Raw genomic sequence first — 21,241 nt, forward strand, 5'->3', positions numbered from 1 at the left:
ATGTTCCTCTACAGGTTTATCAGCGAAGACATAAGTTGGCAGAACATATTGTGGATAGTGGAGTTCCTCCTAACAATATTAGCGGCTCTCCTTTAGTGGAGCCTGAAGCTGGCCCTACGGATGTTCCTTCTTCATCCTCTCCACCGGCAGATTCTTCTAGTGGAGATCCCACTCTGCCTTCAAATGACTTACCAATTGCTTTAAGGAAAGGTACTCGTACTTGCACTTTACACTCTAACATTGTTTATCCTATTTCCAATTTTGTTTCTACCTCTCATCTCCCTCCTAGCTTTCGTTGCCTTGCTTTGTCTATGTCTGCCGTTCATATTCCAACCCATCATACCGAAGCTCTTAAAATTCTTGGCTGGAAAGCCGCTATGGATGTGGAAATGGATGCTTTACATTCTCATCATACATGGTCTTTAGTCAAGTTACCTCCTGGGAAAGATGTGGTCTGCTGTCGGTGGGTGTATACTATTAAGTACCATTCTTATGGTACGGTTGAAAGGCTTAAGGCTCGCTTGGTGGCTAACAGCTATACACAAACATATGGTGTAGATTATTTTGAGACTTTTTCTCCTGTGGCAAAACTTAATTCTATCCGTGTCTTGATATCTTTGGCTATGAATTATGATTGGCCTCTTTTTCAGCTTGATATAAAAAATGCATTTTTATATGGTGATCTTCATGAAGAGGTTTACATGGAGCAACCTCCAGGGTATGTTGCTCAAGGGGAGGACAATGTTAGTGTTTGCAGGCTTCATAAAGCGATTTATGGACTCAAACGGTCTCCACGGGCTTGGTTTGAGAAATTTAGCAAGACTGTGGAGTCTTTTGGTTTTGTACAGTGTTATTCAGATCACTCTATGTTTGTTAGACGGCAGGGTGATTGTGTTGTCATTATGGCAGTTTATGTTGATGATATTGTCCTTTCAGGCAATGATGTTGATGCAATCCATATAGTTAAGGCACACTTACAAAAATCTTTCCAAACCAAAGATTTAGGTGATCTACAATATTTCTTGGGGATTGAAGTGATCCGCAGTAAAAAAGGAGTAAGTTTGTCACAAAGAGAGTATGTGTTAGATCTTTTGACTGAGACTGGCATGCTTGCTTCTAAACCTAGCGACATTCCCATGGATCCTCAGTTGAAGTTAGGACGTGATGATGGTGACTTGTTAGATGATGTCCATCGTTACAGGAGTCTTGTTGATATTTCTTATTCTATTGGTGTGTTGAGTCAGTTTATGCTGTCTCCTAGGAAGGCCCATTGGGACGCAGCAATGAGAGTGCTTCGGTACCTCAAGAGTGCGCCCGGAAAAGGGCTCATCTATCGACCAAATCGGAGTATGGACTTGGTTGCCTTTTCTGATGCAGATTGGGCTGGATCCGTCATTGATCGCCGGTCAACCATAGGTTATTGTACTTTTCTTGGTGGAAATCTTGTGACTTGGAAGAGTAAGAAATAGTCCACCATTGCTCGATCTAGTACTGAAGCTGAGTATAGGGCTATGGCCCACACCGCTGTTAAATTGATGTGGCTTCGTTCATTGTTAGAGGAAATAGGATTTCCAGTTTCTGCCCCTATGAAAATGTTTTGTGATAATCAAGCAGCCACTTACATTGCTAGTAATGCAGTGTTCCATGAGAGAACGAAGCATATAGAGGTAGATTGTCACTTTGTGCGTGATGCAGTCAAGAAGAAGCTTATAGCAACTCCTTTTGTGAGCTCTACTGACCAACTAGCTGATTTGTTCACCAAAGCTCTGTTCAGACCAAGTTTTCAGTCTATCTGTTGCAAGCTGGGCATGGGAGATTTGTATGCTCTAGCTTGAGGGGGAGTGTTGAAGTATATGTAAACGTAAATTTGGGAATTTTACAGTTGGGATTTTTACTGTTCACGTGAACAGTAAAAACAACTTTTACTGTTCAAGTTACTGTTCACGTGAACAGTATTATGCTATTGTTTTTATTCTATTTTCTATTTCTAATGTGGGAGTATTGCTACATAAGTTTTGGGAGTTTTTAGAAAGCATAGTTTCTATTTTGGTGGTAGTTTCTATTTTCAGAACTTTCTATTTTAGGTGTTAGGAGGTTACTAAAGCTGTAATTTTTTGTTTCCTTTTTTCTAGAGGACAATTACTTGTCTCTCAAGTTGTATTAGATTCATTAGAAGCTATAAATAAAAGGGCTCTGTGATTCTAGACTCTTTAGCTAAGAATCATAGGCCTTTTCTACTGGTTCTTCATCTCTCTTCTCTTCTTCTTCTTCTCTCTTTTCTCTGTTCAAGTTCAACTGCTATTTTTATTATTTAAAGCTTGTTTTCTAACAACACCATTATTGGAAGTCTCTCCAACACTATACAACCACTTTAACCTATGCTCTTATTATCTCAATTAAATTTCCCAAAATCTTATAACCCTAACCCATACCTTTCTTGTTAAGATCCTCGAAAGTTGGCTCTAGTGGGGCTTCTTTAATTTAGGTATGCATCAAGTGGTATCAAAGTCAAAATTTACTGTTTACAATGTTATTTTTTGAACTTATTATTTGTGGAGAATGTTTTGTAAAGGATTTTGATGAAGGATAGTCCAATATCAATTCTGATTTGGAGGTATTCATTTAGATTAATGTGATCTAAGTATGTGATAGCACAAGTTGATGTAACCCAGGGTCTGAGTTAGACCTTCTAGGACCCTCTTTAGCTAGAACCAGCAAATAACGGGCTGTCCAAGGATTAGGATATGGTTTGTGGGTTGACAAGGAGATCTTTTTTGAGATCCTGGGAGCCTATGGGAGGGGTTGGGTTCGCTATAGGATAGTTAAAACTTATGGGATACCCTATGGGATGGCTTGAGTGGGTGAAGAGGGTAATAGACCACATATCTTTGGTTGTGGGAATGCATAAAGATCCTTGCGAATGGGTTAGGGTTGATGGGAAGAGGAATTGGATAATTTGGATTAGTAAAGGCCGGGTGGGATATGCCCAAAGGGAATGGGGAGGGGAAGAGTTTAGTCAAATAATTTGGGGACCCAAGGGATATTTAGACTTGCCCTAGATGGGTTAGGGAAGTCTGCAGTAGGAGAGAGGGGGTGGGAAAACTTGCAGTTAGGGTTTTTTTCTTTTTCTTTTTCTTTTTATTGGGGGGGGGGGGAGACCTTGCAATCTTCTTTTTCTTTCTTTTCTTCTTTTGCTTTTCTGTATTTTTCTTTTCTTGAATTTTGCCGCAAGGGGGTGGGGTTGGGGGAAGAAGGGTATCGCTAGAAAAAGATGGGGGGTGATGGCTGCTCTCATAAGGGGAAGAGGGGACTGGGGAGGAGCTGGAATGTATGAACAGGTGCTGGGGGAGGTGTTGCAATGGAGGGATGAGGCTGGGGAGTGGTTGCAATGGAGGGGAGGGGGTGGGCTAGGTCTGCAATGAGGAGAGGGGATGGGGAGATGCTGCGATGTTGGAAGGGTGCTGTACTTGCGCTGCTGTGAGTTGAAGAAAAGAAGCTTAAAAAACCAGAAATCTTGCCTCAAACATCAGTAGCTTAGGTCGTGTGGAAGCTAGGAAGCTACCCACGACTCTTAAGCCTTCAATTCTATTAATCTTCAACCCTTCTTGTTTCGTGCTCAAGGGGCTCTTTGGGTCAATTCGTGGGCTTTCTTTGGCCTTCTTTAGGTGGTTCGCTGGGGGGTGGGGGTGGGCCTTGTTACATCATCTCTCCCCTTCTTGAAATCATTCATCCCCATTAAATGGCTGATATGGGCTTGTCCTAGTTCAGTGTTCTTGAAATTTTTGGTGGGTGATGAAGGACTGATCTTGGCTTTTCCTGGCTCATTGCTCTTGAACTCTCTAACAGGCTCTTCTTGTACCTTCTTGGGTGGAACCAGTCGTAGATGGTGGTCTGTTCTGATACTGTTCTGAACTTCTGATTAGTACGGAGAGCTTGCTTCTTTAGTAAGATTGAGAGGTAGGAGCACAATTTTCTTGCCTTTGTACTTGAAGGTGCACTTGTTCTCCCTGTTGGTAATGGTGACGTTGTTGTAGAGCCATGGTCTGCCTAGGAGGATGTCTGAAAGCTTCATGGGTACAACATGTCGACGTGGCATCAAATTTCCTTTGAGTAGGAGTGAAGACTAACTGGAACTATGCATCTGGTACTAGCCTCCATCCTTGCACTATTCAAGAGGGATATCTTGTATGGTTGAGGATACCTTTCAGTTTTAAGCTCTATACTCCTGATGAAAAATCTTCTAAGACAACATTTGCACTGCTGCCACTATCAACAATTGTCTGTGCTAAGAACCTTCCAACTTTGGCCCTGGTGTAGAATATAGTGCTTCTCTTCCTGTCTTCTTATTCAATCACTGTCACTAGGATCTTGTCATCATGTTGAGGTTGCTTGGTTCTATGTACTCTTCCATCAAGGGTGCATCAGGTTCTACTTAATACTTCCAAGTGGGGGACATACTACATCCTCTTCATGTTCCTGTGGGTTAAAGTCAAATACTTTAACTCCCCTTCTTTACGGACAATCCTTGGTAAGTAGATCATGACAATAGTAACATTCCCAAGGATTGGTTAAAGTGGGAAAATTTCTCCCTAAATTAGTCTTGGGTGGTGGAGCAATAGGGGTCACAGTGGCAGTGGGAGGGGGTATAGTGTATGCTGGATCTCTTCTGGCATCCTGATTAGTATATTTATACTACACTCACACACCCATTGTAGAATATTCTATTTGAAAAAAATTCAAATTTGGGAGAAAATCTTACCTTTGTTGAAGATCTAGTTGAAATAGTCTTGAATGATGATAATCTGTTGTTGTTTTAAAACCCCCTAAAGAGGTGGTTGGACCACCTTTGGCGAGATCTGGCGAGATGGCGAGATGGCGAGATCTCCCATCTCTCCCCTCTCGACTCTCCTCTTGTCTTGCTATCTCCAGATAGCGAGATATCTCGCAAGATCTCGGCAAGATCTCCCACCTTGCACGCTCCTAAGTGTTCCGGAGATTCGAACACCGAGATTTCAAATCTATAAATCAACAGAAGTTACAATTAAAAATTAGAGTTGGGGGAATGAAACGGGACATCCAAAACCATTTACGACAGATTTTGGAAGGCAAATGTATAGCTTTTGAAACTCCGGTTCACCCCACCATAATCACGTTCACGTTTGTGAAAGGTGAATTCTAGATTCAGATCTGATTTTACAACCAACGGGATCTTGATTCTGTCCGGAGATTTGAATCTCGGATTCATGTAACCACAGCCCTAAGTGTTCCACTAGTCTCTTGTTGCATGTACTAATTTTGCTCTAATCAGCCTTATCTTTCTGTTCTTTGATAAAATGTACCTATCAAAGTAATTGTCTAGGGCTGTTCTCCAATCATAAAATACTTGAGGATCTAGGGATCCGTTGAACTCCTTCAGCTCTAGCTTTACTTTGTCATGGTCTGCTTTCCTTCTAAGTTCGTAGCCTCTAGTGAAGTATGATTTGACGTGCTCCTCAAGAGTGGTTGATACTGGATTTTGTTGATAGCACGGTCTCTTTTCAGTATCTTGCCTCAATAAACTGGTTTGTCATACTTGGATTCCCTGGTGTGACCATTGTGACCACTCCTATCCCTAGATTTCTGTGGATGGTAGGATTGTCCTTCAGCTTCATCTCTATACCTCTAGGCTACTCCTGTTTCTTTTGGGCGAGGTACGCAAATTTGTGAATTTAGTCTTGATGTTGTGGAGTCTGAATAGGATCTCTAGGTCTTGCCTGCTCCAGATTGGTCGCTCTTGTGTACAACTCTTGGACTTCGGTAGCAAGTCCCTGTAACTGTGCCATCATGTCTTGCTGATTTTTTTGGATGTTTTCAAGCTACCTAACAATCATGGGTTCATCTATGAATGTGATTATTATTTGTCTTTGTTCCTCTAGTTAACCCTGGCTCGATACCATTGATGTAACCCATGGTTTGGGTTAGACCTTCTTTAACTAGAACTAGCAAATAATGGGTTGTCAAAAGACTAGATATGGTCTATGGGTTGACAGGGTGATGCTTTTGGGATCCTATGAGCATCCTATGGGAGGTTGGGTGTGCTATGCAATAGTTAAAAATTATGGGATACCCTATGGGAGGCCTGAGTGAGTGAAAAGGGTAATAGATTATGTATCTTTGGTTGTGGGGATACCTGAAGATCCTAGGGAATGGATTAGGGTTGATGGGCAGAGGAATTGGATAATTTGGATTAATAAAGGTAGGGTGGAATATTCCCAAAGGGAATGGGGAGGGGAAGTGTTTATTCAAATAATTTGGGGACGGTGTCAAAATTTTGGGATCATCCCTATATACCACTACCTAAGTTTTCTCCAACTTTCACTCTATTCCAATAACTTTTCATTCCCTATTTCAAGAACCTACCGCATTCATCTATATACCCCATTATTATAAGTGTCTCCAAAACTATGTTCTTATGTATCCCAATTAAAGTTCTCCAACTCCTATTACCCCAAACCCTTACCTTTTGAGTTAAGATCCTGTATATTTGGTCTTAGTTCAACCTCTTAAATTCAGTCCTGCATCACACTCCCGCTGAAATGGCAAAATCTGCCATTTAGAGGACCATATACGAGTGAATGCCTGTCCTCATCTCGGAGGAAGAGGGGCAGGTGAAGAAGAGTTGCTCAATGCCTTCAATGCCCTTCCAACAGAGAATACATGAACAAATGAAATTATCAGTAGAGAAGAAAGGACTGCATTTGGGACTCCAGGCAGTGAAGCCACAGCAATGAAATGAGGAATGTGTAATTTAAACCCGAGCAAATCTCGTTAGGAGAATTAAGGCCTTGATCTCTGTTGAGATTCCTGGCAGCATTAACTAAATAGGCCCGAAGGAGATGTTTTTCCAAGGAACCAAGTTACCTGATTCCTGAACACCCCCTTCCATTCATCTTGCACCTCCTAAGAAAAAAAGAAACCCTGGAAATTGACTTTTTCTACAAATACTTAAGTAATTTCAAAGTTTTGGCAGTATTTTCTTCAAAATGGATTCTATCTTGCTTACCTGTTTCACCTTTTTTTTTTAATTCGTCCCAATGTGCTGCTTATGCTTGTGGGGGAATCCAATGCTTTACACTTTATGTGATTAAGCGTGACATTGATTTACATTAATATGTTTATGACCTTCATTTTTCTGCTTTATTTATAAGAATCTCCACCATTTGTAAAAATCTAAAGTTGTTTTGGTGGTATCGTTTAATGTGATGTTAAATGCTCTAGTATCAAGTTTGATCTTAAAGTCATCAGTTCTGTTGATGTTTATTTTATTCTCAACCATTAATTTTTTTTTAAGGTTCATCCAAGTTCTCTTTCTATGGACGGCACTCTAGGAAATCTCCGACTTTGTGACATGTCACTTGGGGCAAATCATTGGTGGGGTTGGCTTTGTGATATACGCAACCAAGGAGTTGAATCTCTTATCAAGGTTAACTGTTGTTGATTTGAGGATCAGCTAATATGTTGCATGTTCTGTTCTTTTGTTCATTCTTCCTTTACTGGCACTAAGCTGAACTCTTCTTTATATTTTATTATGTAGTTCACTTTTAGTTCCTATAGCACTGAAGATGATGATTATGAGGGATATGATTATAGCTTGTGTGGTCATCTTTCAGCAGTACGCATTGTTTTCCTCTACAGGTTTGTTCAGGAGGTATGCCTTCATCCTAACTTTGTCAAGGTTCAGCTTTAGTGCTTTTCCTCCTCCGCTTCTTAGAAATACATAATTTTTGAAAGGTATCAACCTTAGGTTTGTTGGTGAATATTATGTTGTATAGTCAGAAAGTGATTAATGAATCTTACATTTTGTAAAATGTGTTACTTGTTTCTGCAGATTACTTCGTACTTCATGGAACTTGCGACTCCACATTCTGAAGAAGCAATTAAGCTTGTTGATAAAGTTGGGGACTTCGAGTGGTTGATTCACGAGTATGAAATAGATGGAGCCTCTGCAATAAAGCTGGATCTTTCACTGGATACGCCAATAATTATCATACCACGGGATTCAAAGAGCAAAGAGTTTGTATTTTTGAACATTCCACTGCTCTTTGGAATTTTTACAAGTCATCTTCTCTTACTACCATGTTGTTTAAATCTGTGACTTACGGAGTAGTTATTTGTTTTGGCTTTAAAGTACATCAGAAGTTGTTGGGGAATTTCTAAATTGAATTCATTATTGAGGTTATGGATATCATTGGATGTGTCCTGTCTGACATGTTGAGGTTTTATGTCTTAATAACAATTTAATTTCTGTCAGAAAATTCAGTTACTCATGAATTTTCATTTTTCTAGAGGCAACTTGACTAAGCATGGTGCTGATGTAGCCTCAATTGAATAAGGGCCAATGGTCCAAGATCTGAAAATGGAATCAGCTTTTAGGGCAGAACTGAGGCTTCTTCACATTTTCATCTGAAGTTGCTGGACTAAGATCATACCTGGGGTTGTATGCGTAGGTTATGCTTTCCAAAAATCAGGGTTTAGTGAGGGTGAAAGGAGCTGCAACTGGGATTGAGTGCTACTGGGGATATTAGGATGATGTTTCTGTAGTTTGGTGGAATACTGAGGAGATACGAAATTAAGGTTTTGACTGATGGAGAAGGGATCAAAGGGAGTAGGGTTTCAAATAGAAATTAAAGACAGAAGAGGAAAAGGGGGATGGGGATTTCTGGTCCCCACATTCTTGGATGGACCTTTTAGATTAATGCTGTGGAGAAGATGGAATCCACAACTTTAGAGGAATCCCTGCTTGGGTTCGCAAGAGACCCTAAATCCTAGCACTTGGAGGCATAGAAAAAAATTCAAGGGCAACTCATGTTTCAACTAGGTGAAAATGGGAAACCTAGGTGGGAAACTGAGAAATTTCGGGGAAACTTGGGACTTTTTTGTGCAAGTTTCGACATGAAAGTTTTAGGGAGTATTTTAGGGTGGGACTCTGCATTTTAGCTAATTAGAGTATAAATAACACATTGGCTGTATTTTTCTAAAAAAAGTCAATGTAAATATGTCATTCAATGTACATAACATCAATGTAGAGTTGTCCAAAAGTACACTATAAACTTAAGTACTTAAGTACAGAACATTCAATATAGAATTTCTAACTTCAAAACATCAAATACAAAGTAACTGGCAATAAAAGGAAAGTACAACTTAGTGCCAATAGGAGTGTCTCGGTGGATCCATCTTGTGAGCTGAGTAGTACTATGCCTGTAACATCCTCTCTTCCAACCAATGAACATAGACATCCCATGACATTTTATGCTTATGGTTGTCAAGGTAATCGACAACTGTAACTTTATAAGTCTGGTCATCAACATGCCTAAGATAACCAGTCTGAGGGAATACGCAATTTGGATAGGGAAGTCCTGATGGAGGGGGCATTTAGGAAAACATGAAAGAAACAAAAAAAAATTGAAAATATGGGAAAGCTACGAAACTTGCAAGAAAAAGTCTCAAGTTTCCACAAAATTTCCATGTTTCCCATGAAATTTGGGGGGTTTTTTTTTCTCATGAACCAGCTGGTTTAGCTGGGTTGAACCATGTGTCGACGGGTTTTGAGGTTTTGACAAGTTTCGACGAAATTTCAAAGGTTTCGGTCAAAACTTGGGATTTTTCCCCAGTCCCCTAGTTTTTTGTTTCGAGGTTCCAAAAATGGGAAATTTCGGTGCAAATTTCGCAAGTTTTGACAAAATTTTGTTCTATGCTTGGAGGTTCCTAACCGATCGTGGATGCACTATTCCCAGCAAAGAGAAAAAAATACTGGGCTGCTGAAGCTGAATATTATTAATCTGAAACCTTGTAGCTATTGCATGTGATGGGTGGCTACTATAGCCTTAACCATAGAAAAAAAAATTTAAGGGAAACTCAAGTTTTGAGCAGGTAAAAATGGAAAACCTAGGTGGGTAACTGGGAAATTTTAAGGAAATTAGGACTTTTTTGTGCAAGTTTTGACAGGTTTTAGGGAGTATTTTAGGGTGAGACTCTGCATTTAAGCTAATTAGAGATAAAGAACACGTTGACACATGCATTTTGCTAAAAAAATCAATGTAGATATGTCATTCAATTTACATAACATCAATGTAGAGTTGTCTGAGAAGTACACTATAAACTTAACTACTTTACATGACATTAAATATATAACTTCTAACTTCTACGTTTAATTCAAAACATCAAATACAGTGTAACTAACAATAAAAATAAAAAGGAAGTACAACTCACTAACTCAATGCCAAGAGGAGTGCCTAGGTGGATCCATCCCATGACTTGAGTAGTGTTGTGCCTGGTAACCTCCTCTTCTCGACCAACGGACATAGACATCCCTATGGTTGTCGAGGTAATCATCAACTGCAGCTCTATAGGTCTGGTCATTAACATGCATAAGATATCCAAATTTGAGGGATTACGCAGTACGAATAGGGAATTCCTGATTCTGCCTCAGGGGGTAGGAGTTGTGGTTGCATGCCAAAGATTTGCTACACAGACGTTTGTGCCCCCAAGTTAGCATCCATATAGGTTGCACCCTTGTGCTTGTATACCGTCCTCTTGTCTAACACTGGATAATACATCTTATTTTGTTCCACTAGTCTATGTCTCCCATAGTTCTTAGGTAACCCATGACCATAAGATGCATGACTATAGGCCCCATAAGAAGATACAACACTCTCCATACCACTCTCGTACCAGTGGGGATCTATTGCTGCCGGTATCCAGTATCTGGCCACGGAGCCTCTTGACTCATAGATCCTATGGAGCCTGCTAAGCTCTTCACATCCGTGGGATGGTAAACCTATACGATGAGGTGTCATCCTTATACCCATGTTTATGCTGCTTACCTTTCCCCTTCCGGCTGTAGGTGGAAGTATGACCTCAAGATGCTTGTGAACCGTGATAAGCATCCTGGGTAGCGTGGCTGAACTAAGTCTCCCTCGTGAACCTCAATGGCCCTCCCTGTCCTTGACTCTCAACTAGGGTCACTACTAGCTCTGGTGGTGGTGGTGGTCTTTTTCTAGGATCAATTGAATCCTGATCACTAGGTCCATTATCATCATCATCATCATCTTCATCATCACTCCCACTGTCATCCCCACTACCAAGTCCAACACAATCATCATCATCACTCCCACTATCATCCCCACTACCAGGTCCAACACAATCATCATCATCATTGGCGTCATTATCCTGTGCCTGAGTAGCAGGTGGCTGAGTAACATCATCATCATCATTTGACCACACAATATTATCCTCACTGATACTTGATGCAATGGGGTGTGGTACAAAGGGATGGCACCCATGGCCCTGTATGTCCTCCTGATCTCATCCTGAGTATACTCTCCATCTCTGGCTTTCAGGATGATGCATCATTTGGATCCACATTCTGATCTCCCACCTCCTCTAAGCGTGCTGTTTGGAACTCATGCCTCTTTGCCTTCTTCTCTTGCCCTCCTCTCAAATATTTTTCCATTTCCACTTTAACTTCATAAGGGACATTGGGGCATCCAACCACATTGCGGTCCCCTCCCGCTAGATGGATCTTCAGTTGACTGGCCCCACCTGATCCGATCTTTTTCAAACATTATTACACACTGACGTCTTCCTGTCATCCGTCAGAAGCCTACCATGCTGTCAAGCTATGTCTAACATTGTGTTTCTGACTCAAAAGTTTGTGCCTGATACAAACATACATAATAATCATCGTTAAAACACAAACCCAACACTTTAATTTTAGCCTAAAGATACTAAACACACATTACTTAGTAAGGTATTCACAAACATTTGAAAATTTTGTTTCCTAATTAAAAATATTTTTTATAATAATTATTAAATACAAGAAAAATCAGAAAACATGGTAAAACATTTCAAAAATCAGGTTCAATCATTACATATGTAAATCTACCTATTAGAGACAAAACATAATAATTTCAACTCAATCCAACATCATTTGAGCATGAAGTAAGTAAAAAAATGTAAATTTTTTGGTATTTTTAAAATCAGAAAAATAAAAAAATAGTAGAACACTTAAAAAATCAGATTCAATCAATTACATTTGTAAATCTACCTATCAGAGACAATACATAATAAATTACACTCAATCCAGTATTGTTTGAGCATCAAACAAAGAGAAAAATGTTAATTTTTACTTTTTTTTTTTTTTTAATCAGAAAAAGAAAAAAATAGTAGAACACTACAAAGATCAAATCTAACAACTACCACTTGTAAATCTACCTATTAGAGACCCCTTGGAAAAAAAATTTCAAAACATTCCAACACCATTTGACCATGAAAGAAATGAAAAAATAAAAAAATAGGGAAAACTTTGGTTTCCTTGCAACAAAGCTTGAAATCAATGAAATAATCCACCAAGAAGGGCTGAAATCAACAAAGGAGGGCTTAAAAGTGCTTGAAATGATCCAAAACCATGGAAAGAAAAAGTAAAAATCCGGGGGATAATGCGGTTGAAACCCTTCTGCCCTGTTTTCGTGCTCATGCGATAAAAGAGACTTTTATAAAACTGAACTGGCTGGTTCAGCCGGCTCAGTTTACATTTCGACCCAATGTCGAAATTTCGGTGGTTTCAATCGAAACTTGGGACTTTTCTCAATCCCCTAGTTTTTCGTTTCGAGGTTCCCAAAAGTTTCGACCAAATTTTGTTCTATGGCCTTAACAAATAATAGTTCCTAATTACATGAGAAGTCGTACTTGGACTCCGACTAACTTGATCATAGAAAAAACTTAACTAACTTGTTATGAAATCTAGGAACTTATTCTAAACCTCAACTAACTTGTCTTGAAATCTAGGAGCTAATTCTAACTGAGATAAGAGTTCCTAATTAATTGGCAAAACTACCATAATGCCCCTACCCTATCGAATTGTTCATTGTGTTGGGCAGCAAGCCTAGGGTTTCACTTGGGCCTTGGCCTTCCACTTGGGGTAGGTCTGGGGACCTACATCGGGTGCCAGCTGTTTTCACCTCTCCAGTTTTTCTTAGGTCATATGGATTATCATCACGAAGCACTGTGTCCTCTTTGTCCACTTCAACACTTGTCATCTTCTACCATACCTTTTCCCTTCCAAAAATTTCTATTGAGGTTCTCATCGTATCCTATGCTTTGACCTACCCATTATTTTGTTGTTTATTTTTGCCACTCCTAAGTCATGAACTCGTGATTCCCTTTGTGTTCGTTATCTTGCTACTTCTGCTTAGATACACGACATTTTCACCGTGTGCTTTGCATTTTTGAGAGGCTGAAAATATGTCCAACACTACACCTCTCCAAACAAAAAAGAGAGATGTCTTTGAGTTATTCGCCCCCCCCCCACCCACCTTTTTGTATTACATTTTAAAGGTGCCCTGTTTTTTAATATCAATTGATGTTCATTATCGATTTGCTCACAAATAATGCTAAAGTTTGAAAAACGAAACTCAGCCTGAGACAGCAGCCTAAGATTTCTCCGTGTCAGTTAAGGAGTGGATTTGAAAATTGAGTTCACTCCGACAATGAGGTAGCTTTTGCGGTCAGCAATGGATTCCCCCCTCCCTGAATTGTCCCCTGTTAGTTCCCGAGCTAGTTCCCGAGCTAGTTCCCCACCTTGCTCATCAGTTTTCTCCCCTAACCAAACCTCAGCCCCTTACCTTTCTCTTCCAATATTACAAACCTTCTTTTGATAACTCAACTTCCTTTGCCCTCTGCCCCAAAGAAAAGCTTCTTTTTGGAATTTCTAATGGAGTTCATGCTTGGTTGGACATTTCCTTTAACCTAGCTTTCAATATTGTGCTAGCTTCTCTCAAGAAAAAGTGGAGAGCTTAGGGAGCTTTGGAAATATTTTTGTTGGACAATGGGTCTTTTTATTCCTATTTTTTTATGGAACACCTAAGCATCGTGCTTTGGAAGGAGCTCCCTTTCTAGTTGGTACTAAAATGATCTTTCTTAGGACAATGTGATCCTCAACTTCAACTCTTAAAGATTGACCTGAAAACAAATAAACAATGCGTCTTTGGCTTGCTCTGCTTGGTTTACCTCTTCATTTTTGGGATAAAAAATGCCTTGGCTAGTTGGCTCTCGTATTGGGTGACCCCTGTATTATTTTAGAACATATAAGATCTATAAACTCTCCTTTATAAGAATTTGCATTGAAGTTTCTACAAATGCTTCTCCTCTACTCTCCATTCTAGTCAAGGAAGAAATTGGCTTAGGTTTTGACCAGCCAATTTACTATGAAAGCCCCCCCCCCAACCTCTATGTCTATTATAAATCATTTTTCAGTTCATCCTTAGACTGACCTGGCAAAAACCCTGAATCTCATAACACCCCATCTCTGCCACTGCCTTTGTTCCTTATGCCTTTGAAACTCAAAACCCCTCCATCATCCCTTCCATCACCCATTACCCTCCCCCCTTTTCACCCTAACCATCTGTGGGACCCTAGCCAGGGCTGCATCAAACACTGACAACATCATTGGTGTTGACCAAAGGGGAAACCTGCCTCACCTCAAAATCATGCAACCACCGTTTCCTCAATTTCTGGCCTACTTATGCAACCATTGGTGACAAGCCCTCTACGACCTGTAATCCTCTGCATCTTGACACTTGCACTCTAAAATCTTCTATACCAACCTCGTAATCAGCCTGCTTCTCTCTCCCTTTGACCGACCTACTATTGGTCTGTTGGTTGCTTCTCGTGAGGCCACATCTTCCATTGGATGTCATCTTTGAGCTCTAGATGCTCCTCAGAATGCCATGGGTGCCACGTCAGTGATGAAGCTCCAATTTAATGAGGGCTACTTCCTCCAAGATCTTTTTTATGAGAGCCAACTCAAATGGGACCAATAAAGGGTTCCTTGAAATTTTTGGGGTTATGGATACGGGTGGTTGTTCCCCAATTGGTTCCTGACAATTGTGTTCTATTTTCCAGCTTGGTATTTGCTTTGTTTGATGGGATACAGATGGATAAGGATATATGTTGTAATACGGTAATGCCTGTTAGGATATATTATTGTAATAGTCCCACGTCGGAAATATTTGTTCTATTTTTTTCATATTACTAATATAAATAAAAGCCTGCTATGTCACACAGACATAAGTTAGGATTTCTCAAACCATTCAACATGGTGTCAGAGCCACGAATTTGATCCTTAGATCTGAGAAAACCTAAAAACAAAAACCATGAGCACCGCCCTCTTGCTTCTTCCCTTCTGTCTCTCTCTCTCTCTCTCTCCTCTTCACATGGCAGAACCACCACCAGCCTCCCATCCTCCCTGTGATAACTCCTAGGGTTATCACCTCTTTATTATAGGTCTCTAGGGGTGTTGCCACCACCCGCCGCCCTCTTCTTCACCCACTACTAGCCTTGGAAGCCATTACCTCCATCTTGCGATGCCTCTAGGGTTGTCGTTAGCCATCCCAGGCCTCCCACCAGCTAGCGATTAGCTTAGGGCCACCGCCACCTCTTCCAAAGGTCCCTAAAGCTATCGCAGCCTTGCCGCAAGACCTTTATTAACTATTGCGTTAGAACCACGTGGGTTTACTTACTCTACCAAATGAATGACGTTTTCTCCTGTTTCAAAATATTTCACAAAATGATTATTACCCAGTTTGGGATGGTAGTAAAAATTCTGCAAACTGATAATGGGAATGACTATTCGAGTGGGGAATTTCCATCTTATTTGGCCAACCATTGGATTATCCATCAGATTAGTTGTGTTGACCCTCCACCTGAAAATGGAGTTGCCAAGCGCAAGAATAGACAACTTTGTCCGCTCCCTTATGTTTACCGTGAATGTCCCTCATCGTTTTTGGGGGGATGCCATACTCACTACAGCCTATCTCATCAACCATATGCCATCCCGAGTGTTACAACAATGTTGGCCCCGTAAGGCTCTCTTAGGAACAACAATCTTAATTGTACCTCCAAAAGTATTTTGGCGTGTAGTTTTTGGCGAAAACCATCATCTCCATGGTAAGCTTGAGTCACATGGATTGCGGTGCATTTTCCTTGGTTATTCTTCCACCTAGAAAGGATATAAGTGTTACCATCCTCCATTTCGTCGCATGATTGTCTCCATGGATGTTGTGTTGTAGGAAAAAATCCCTTTTTGCCCCTAAACCTCTTTAGGGGGAGAGTCCTAGTGAGGAGCTCTCCTTGTACCTCCTTTAGATATTCCACTTGAAATTCTTGCAAATGAACCTTCCTTGGAAGATGGAGACATTATTGGACATGAATAGTTGATGGATGAAGAAAGTGATGTGTAGGGGGAGCAACTGACATACCTTTAGAGACATATCAATGATGATTGGTAAGAGTAGGTCCCCTTAGTGTTCCTAGCCGATTGGAGGCTCGTGGTCCAAGTCTTGAAGCAACTATTCCTAGTGAGTCTATTTCTGAATCGTCTTCTTACCCTTCTATGGACTTTCCAATTACATCAAGGAAACAACCATGTAAATGCACTAAACACTCGATTTCTAACTTTGTTTTGTATTAGTCCCTATCCCTAGAAGTTTTGCATAGCCCTTGGCAACTGATATTCCAATTGCTCTTCGGAAGGGTACTCGTTCTTGTGTTCAGTATCCCATCTCTAACTTTATTTCATATTATACTTTATCACCTGGATTCTCTACTGCTCTATCTACTATAGAGACTTATCCTATTCCTAAGAATGTTCTTGAAGCCTTGTCTAATCCTGGGTGGGTCAATGCAATGAACGAAGAATTACAAGCCTTAGAGGACAATCAGACTTGGGATCTTGTGCCTTTACTCTCAGGAAAGAAAGCTATTGGTTGTAGGTGGATATTCACTGTGAAAGTTAATCCTGATGGTTCTTTAGCTCGCCTCGAAAGCTAGTCTCGTTGCCAAGGGCTATGCTCAAGTTTATGGCGTAGATTATGTTGATACTTTTTCGTCTGTTGTCAAGCTTACTTCCATCCGCATTTTAATCTCTCTTGCTGCTACCTACCAGTGGCCCTTGTTTCAGTTGGATGTGAAGAATGCCTTCCTTCATGGAGATCTGCGTGAGGAAGTGTATATGGAGCAACCACCTGAGTTTGTTGCTCAGGGGGAGAAGAATAAGGTTTGTCGCCTCCGCAAATCATTATATGGTCTCAAGCAGTCACCTCGAGCATGGTTTGGACGATTCACTACTGTTGTAATAGAATTTGGGATGACTCGTTGTGAAAGTGATCACTCTGTATTCTTTAAAAACTCTGATGCAGGCAAAATCTTTCTTGTAGTTTATGTTGATGATATTGTCATTACAGGAAATGACACTTCAGGAATTGATAGGTTAAAGACCTATTTGCAAGAGAAATTTCAGACCAAAGACTTGGGCAAGTTAAAGTATTTTCTAAGAGTAGAAGTTGCCCAATCAACAAAGGGCATCTTCTTATCTCAACGGAAGTATGTACTAGATTTGCTTTCTGAAACAAGAATGTTGGGATCAAAACCCATAGACGCTCCCCTGGAATGTAACTTAAAGTTAATGCCAGAAGATGGAACCATTCTTGATGATCCAGAGAAGTACAGAAGGCTTGTTGGAAAGCTGAATTATCTGACTGTGACTAGACCTGACATTGCCTTTCCAGTCAGTGTTGTGAGTCAATTTTTGTCTGCCCCACGAACATCACATTGGGATGCAGTTATACGAATTCTGAGGTATCTTAAGAAAGCACCAGGACGTGGACTTCTTTACACTAATCATGGGCATAGAAATGTTGAAGGATTCTCTGATGCTGATTGGGCTGGATCACCTATTGATAGAAGATCGACTACAGGCTACTGCACATTCGTTGGAGGAAATCTTGTATCATGGAAAAGTAAGAAACAAACTGTGGTAGCAAGATCAAGCGCATAATCTAAGTATCGAGCTATGGCATAGGTAACATGCGAGATGGTATGGATAAAACAATTACTCCAGGAATTAGGAATTATTGATGACAAACCAATGAAGTTATGGTGTGATAAGCAAGCTGCGGTTCATATAGCATCAAATCCAGTTTTTGATGAACGTACCAAGCATATTGAAGTTGATTGCCACTTTGTTCGTGAGAAGTTACTACAAGGCATAATATCCCCCAAGCATGTGAGGACTGGAGAACAACTCGCAGATTTGTTCACCAAAGCTCTAGGGAATACAAGAGTTACCTATATTTGTAACAAGCTGGGCATGAGTAATATATATGCTCCAGCTTGAGGGGGAGTGTTAGGAAAGGGCAATTTGGGAAATGACAGATCCATCGAGAGTTAGTGCCTTGCACTAACTCTCGATAGGAAAAAGAGGTAGTAGTTAAGAGTTTTATACCAATCGAAATTGGTTGATGCTTTCCTATATAGAATATACTTGTAAATTAGCCTATATAAAGTGATATTATTTTGAGGAGAGCTCACAAGTTCAATCTGAGCCTCCACAACTAAATCGTGGCTTCCATCTTCTCTTCTCCCTCATTCTTCCCCTTATTCTTTCTCAAAATAACAAACCTCAAGGTACTGCTGGTTTTATTTCAGAGAATTCTTACATCACAGTTTTTCTAAATGTGACTCATAAGCATGACTAGAAATAGCCTAAATCAACTACTAATGAAATGGGTACTTGATTGACTGATAGAATTCGTGAAACAACTCCTAACTCAGTCATGAAACTCTAGCTGTTCAGAGGACATGATCAACTAGAACTTAACATAATTAAAGAAATTAACTAATAACATGTTTGAACTTGCAAATTAATAATTCAACCTGAACTAGGAAAGGGGACTCCACTTAAATGAAAACCATGGTGGAATAGGTATGGTATTCCTATAAATACTTGGAACTCTGAATTTCATGAAAACTCCAAGGTATAGTACTAAATACGGTTCCTATAGAAAGTTGAAATTCTAAAATTCCTGAAACCACAGTTTTTTTTTTTTTTTTTTAAATAAATTCTTTGGTACTTTTTAGAATCCTATGTGGGTTTGCTTTGAATTGATCTGCATAACTTGCTGGTCCGGTAACTGATATAAAGTTCAAAGGTAAATTTTGCCTTCCTGAGATGTCCAGCATGTTGCAAGAAGGGTTCAACAGAAAACATACCCTGACTGTGAACCTTCAAGATATTGTTGTGGTGAAGGTACATATCTTTGGCATGTAACCAGAGGGTCCTAAAGTTGTTTAAGTGCATCATTAATAGTAGATGCATATATGATGGAAAGTTATAGCTAATGAATGCATGACAGGTGAATGCCCACAGTATATTAGGTGTGGTTGATAGTGTTTTAGGTATAGTATGTAAGCGGTGCAGTGAACTTTGGGTAAGTTGTGTATGTGCATGACAATTGAGCATTCTAGGTTTTATAAATTTCAAGTATTTCTTTTGCGGATTTTGCTGGTCCTTTTGATTGTTGCTAGAATTTTGTTTTGACTTTTCAAGTTTTGTGTCGGACTTTGATTCTTCATGTCAAGCCCAATCAAATTCATAACTTTTTCTAATTAGTCTCTCTCTTCCTCCACCCTCTGTTGTTTGATGTGTATATTGTGTTTGATGTGTCTTTCTTTGTCGCAGTTTTGTGCAACTTGATTTGGGTCAGCTACAAGTGAAAAATGAATTTAGATGGTATGGCTACCCAGATGAGGATGCTTCAGCTGTTCATCTTGATATTCTTCATGCTGAGGTATGTTCTCTACAGAACTCTCTTGTGGAACTAGTGAACTACTATTCTGCTAAATATCATATGCTCTCATTTCCATGTCAAGTATGGAAATTGTTAGGGTGGGACCTGCTAGGCTAGGCAGGACCTGGTTTAGAACAATATTGAAGATTTCATCTCTTCTCGAGGTTTTGGCCACCTCAAGACTACCAAAATCCAGCTGAAACCTGGAACAAATTTTGCCAGCTTCCGGTGAGTTTTATGCATTTTATGGGTCTGGTTTTTTTTTTGGGTCAACCTATTTTATGGCCTATGAATACATGTCCATGGTTAGTTTGGTTAGAAAATCAACCGACAATGTTTTTCTGAATTTGCAATCTAGAAGTATAATTTCACATTCATGGGAACCCTCTTTTAGGCTATATTAACAAATTTGAATGGTCATAATGCAAAAATAGTTATCTAAATAGGTGCTTTGTTTTCCAAAATTCCTGAGATTTCAACCGAAATTTTCAAAATTTCAAGATTTCGGACCGAAATTTCGATGATTGAAATTCCAGTCAACCAGTCAATTTTGTTTCGCAGGTATTTTTTATTTCGTGACCTCAAAACATCGAAAATCATCAAAATTTCGTGAGATTTCAAACCATGCTTTAGAGTATGGTTACCAATTATTTTTTCAGTCATGCAATTGAGGAGAAAGAGGGATCATGAAATGTACTACTAGAAATGGGGCCTTGGTTTTTGTGGGGTTCCTGAATGTTATTTGTGGTTTCTTGTGGTTGTAGCTTGTTGGGGCCTAACTTTTTTGGGTTTTTCTTCATTTTAATTGAGTTGGAAGTCATTCGAAATAAGAAAAACAAATGCTGCAGATTCTCGGAATCAACATGGCTGTTGGAGTCAATGGTATTATAGGGAAACCAATGATACAAGAAGGACAAGGGCTTCACATCTATGTATGCCGCAGTTTGAGGGATGTTTTTAGGAAAGTTCCAACACTTTCTCTTGAAGTTAAGGTGATTGTTTTATCTCAAATTAACTACTTCCAATATTTATTTATGTCAGATGATCTCATCTCATTACATTTAGTATATATCTTGGATCTTGATTACATTCAAATAATATAAACTCATGCCATATGCCTCCATGAGAAAACTAGTTTTTTTGTCACCAAAAAAGGGAAACTAGTTTTATTTTCTAGTCATATTTTCTTTTTTTTTGTTTACTTTGAATCAAAGATGCTCATAATAACTTGGAAAAGATGTAAAAGACAATGGATGGGCTATATTGATTGATTATTCAATCATTACTTTGGCAATATTTGTGGTCATAAAATGCCCCTTCTCACCCCACCTCTTGTGCATGTGAGACAAGCAAAATGATTTCATTGTTGACCCAGAGTTTGGTGATAATGACTATAAAAGGATACGTGGTAGTTTATGTGGTAGATTGGTACTAGCACATATCCTTTGTGGTCAAAGGAAAACTTTTTTAGAGCCGCTTCTGTCTCTCCCCAATCCTTCCTCCTCCCAGTTGGACAAGATCCTTTGGAGCCCCACTTCCTTTGATATCTTCAGCTAAATCTATGGGATTTTGGGAGG

The 21,241-nt window shown here is 39.7% G+C and overlaps 1 protein-coding gene across 4 annotated transcripts in view; it reads left to right on the plus strand.

Moving 5' to 3' along the window:
• LOC149008591 (uncharacterized) overlaps nt 1–21,241 on the plus strand; it is a 153,649-nt gene that overhangs the window by 80,916 nt on the left and 51,492 nt on the right. For all 4 annotated transcript variants that reach the window (XM_089165298.1, XM_089165296.1, XM_089165297.1 and 1 more), the window contains 5 exons: nt 7,331–7,462; nt 7,574–7,687; nt 7,868–8,052; nt 19,556–19,664; nt 20,513–20,656. In XM_089165298.1, the coding sequence (XP_089021424.1) occupies nt 7,331–7,462; nt 7,574–7,687; nt 7,868–8,052; nt 19,556–19,664; nt 20,513–20,656 (684 nt within the window). The remainder of the gene's footprint in view (nt 1–7,330; nt 7,463–7,573; nt 7,688–7,867; nt 8,053–19,555; nt 19,665–20,512; nt 20,657–21,241) is intronic.

This window comes from Hakea prostrata, chromosome 8 (genome assembly GCF_041222555.1).
Source record: "Hakea prostrata isolate BN-2017 chromosome 8, UWA_Hpros_2, whole genome shotgun sequence".
Classification (NCBI taxonomy): domain Eukaryota; kingdom Viridiplantae; phylum Streptophyta; class Magnoliopsida; order Proteales; family Proteaceae; genus Hakea; species Hakea prostrata.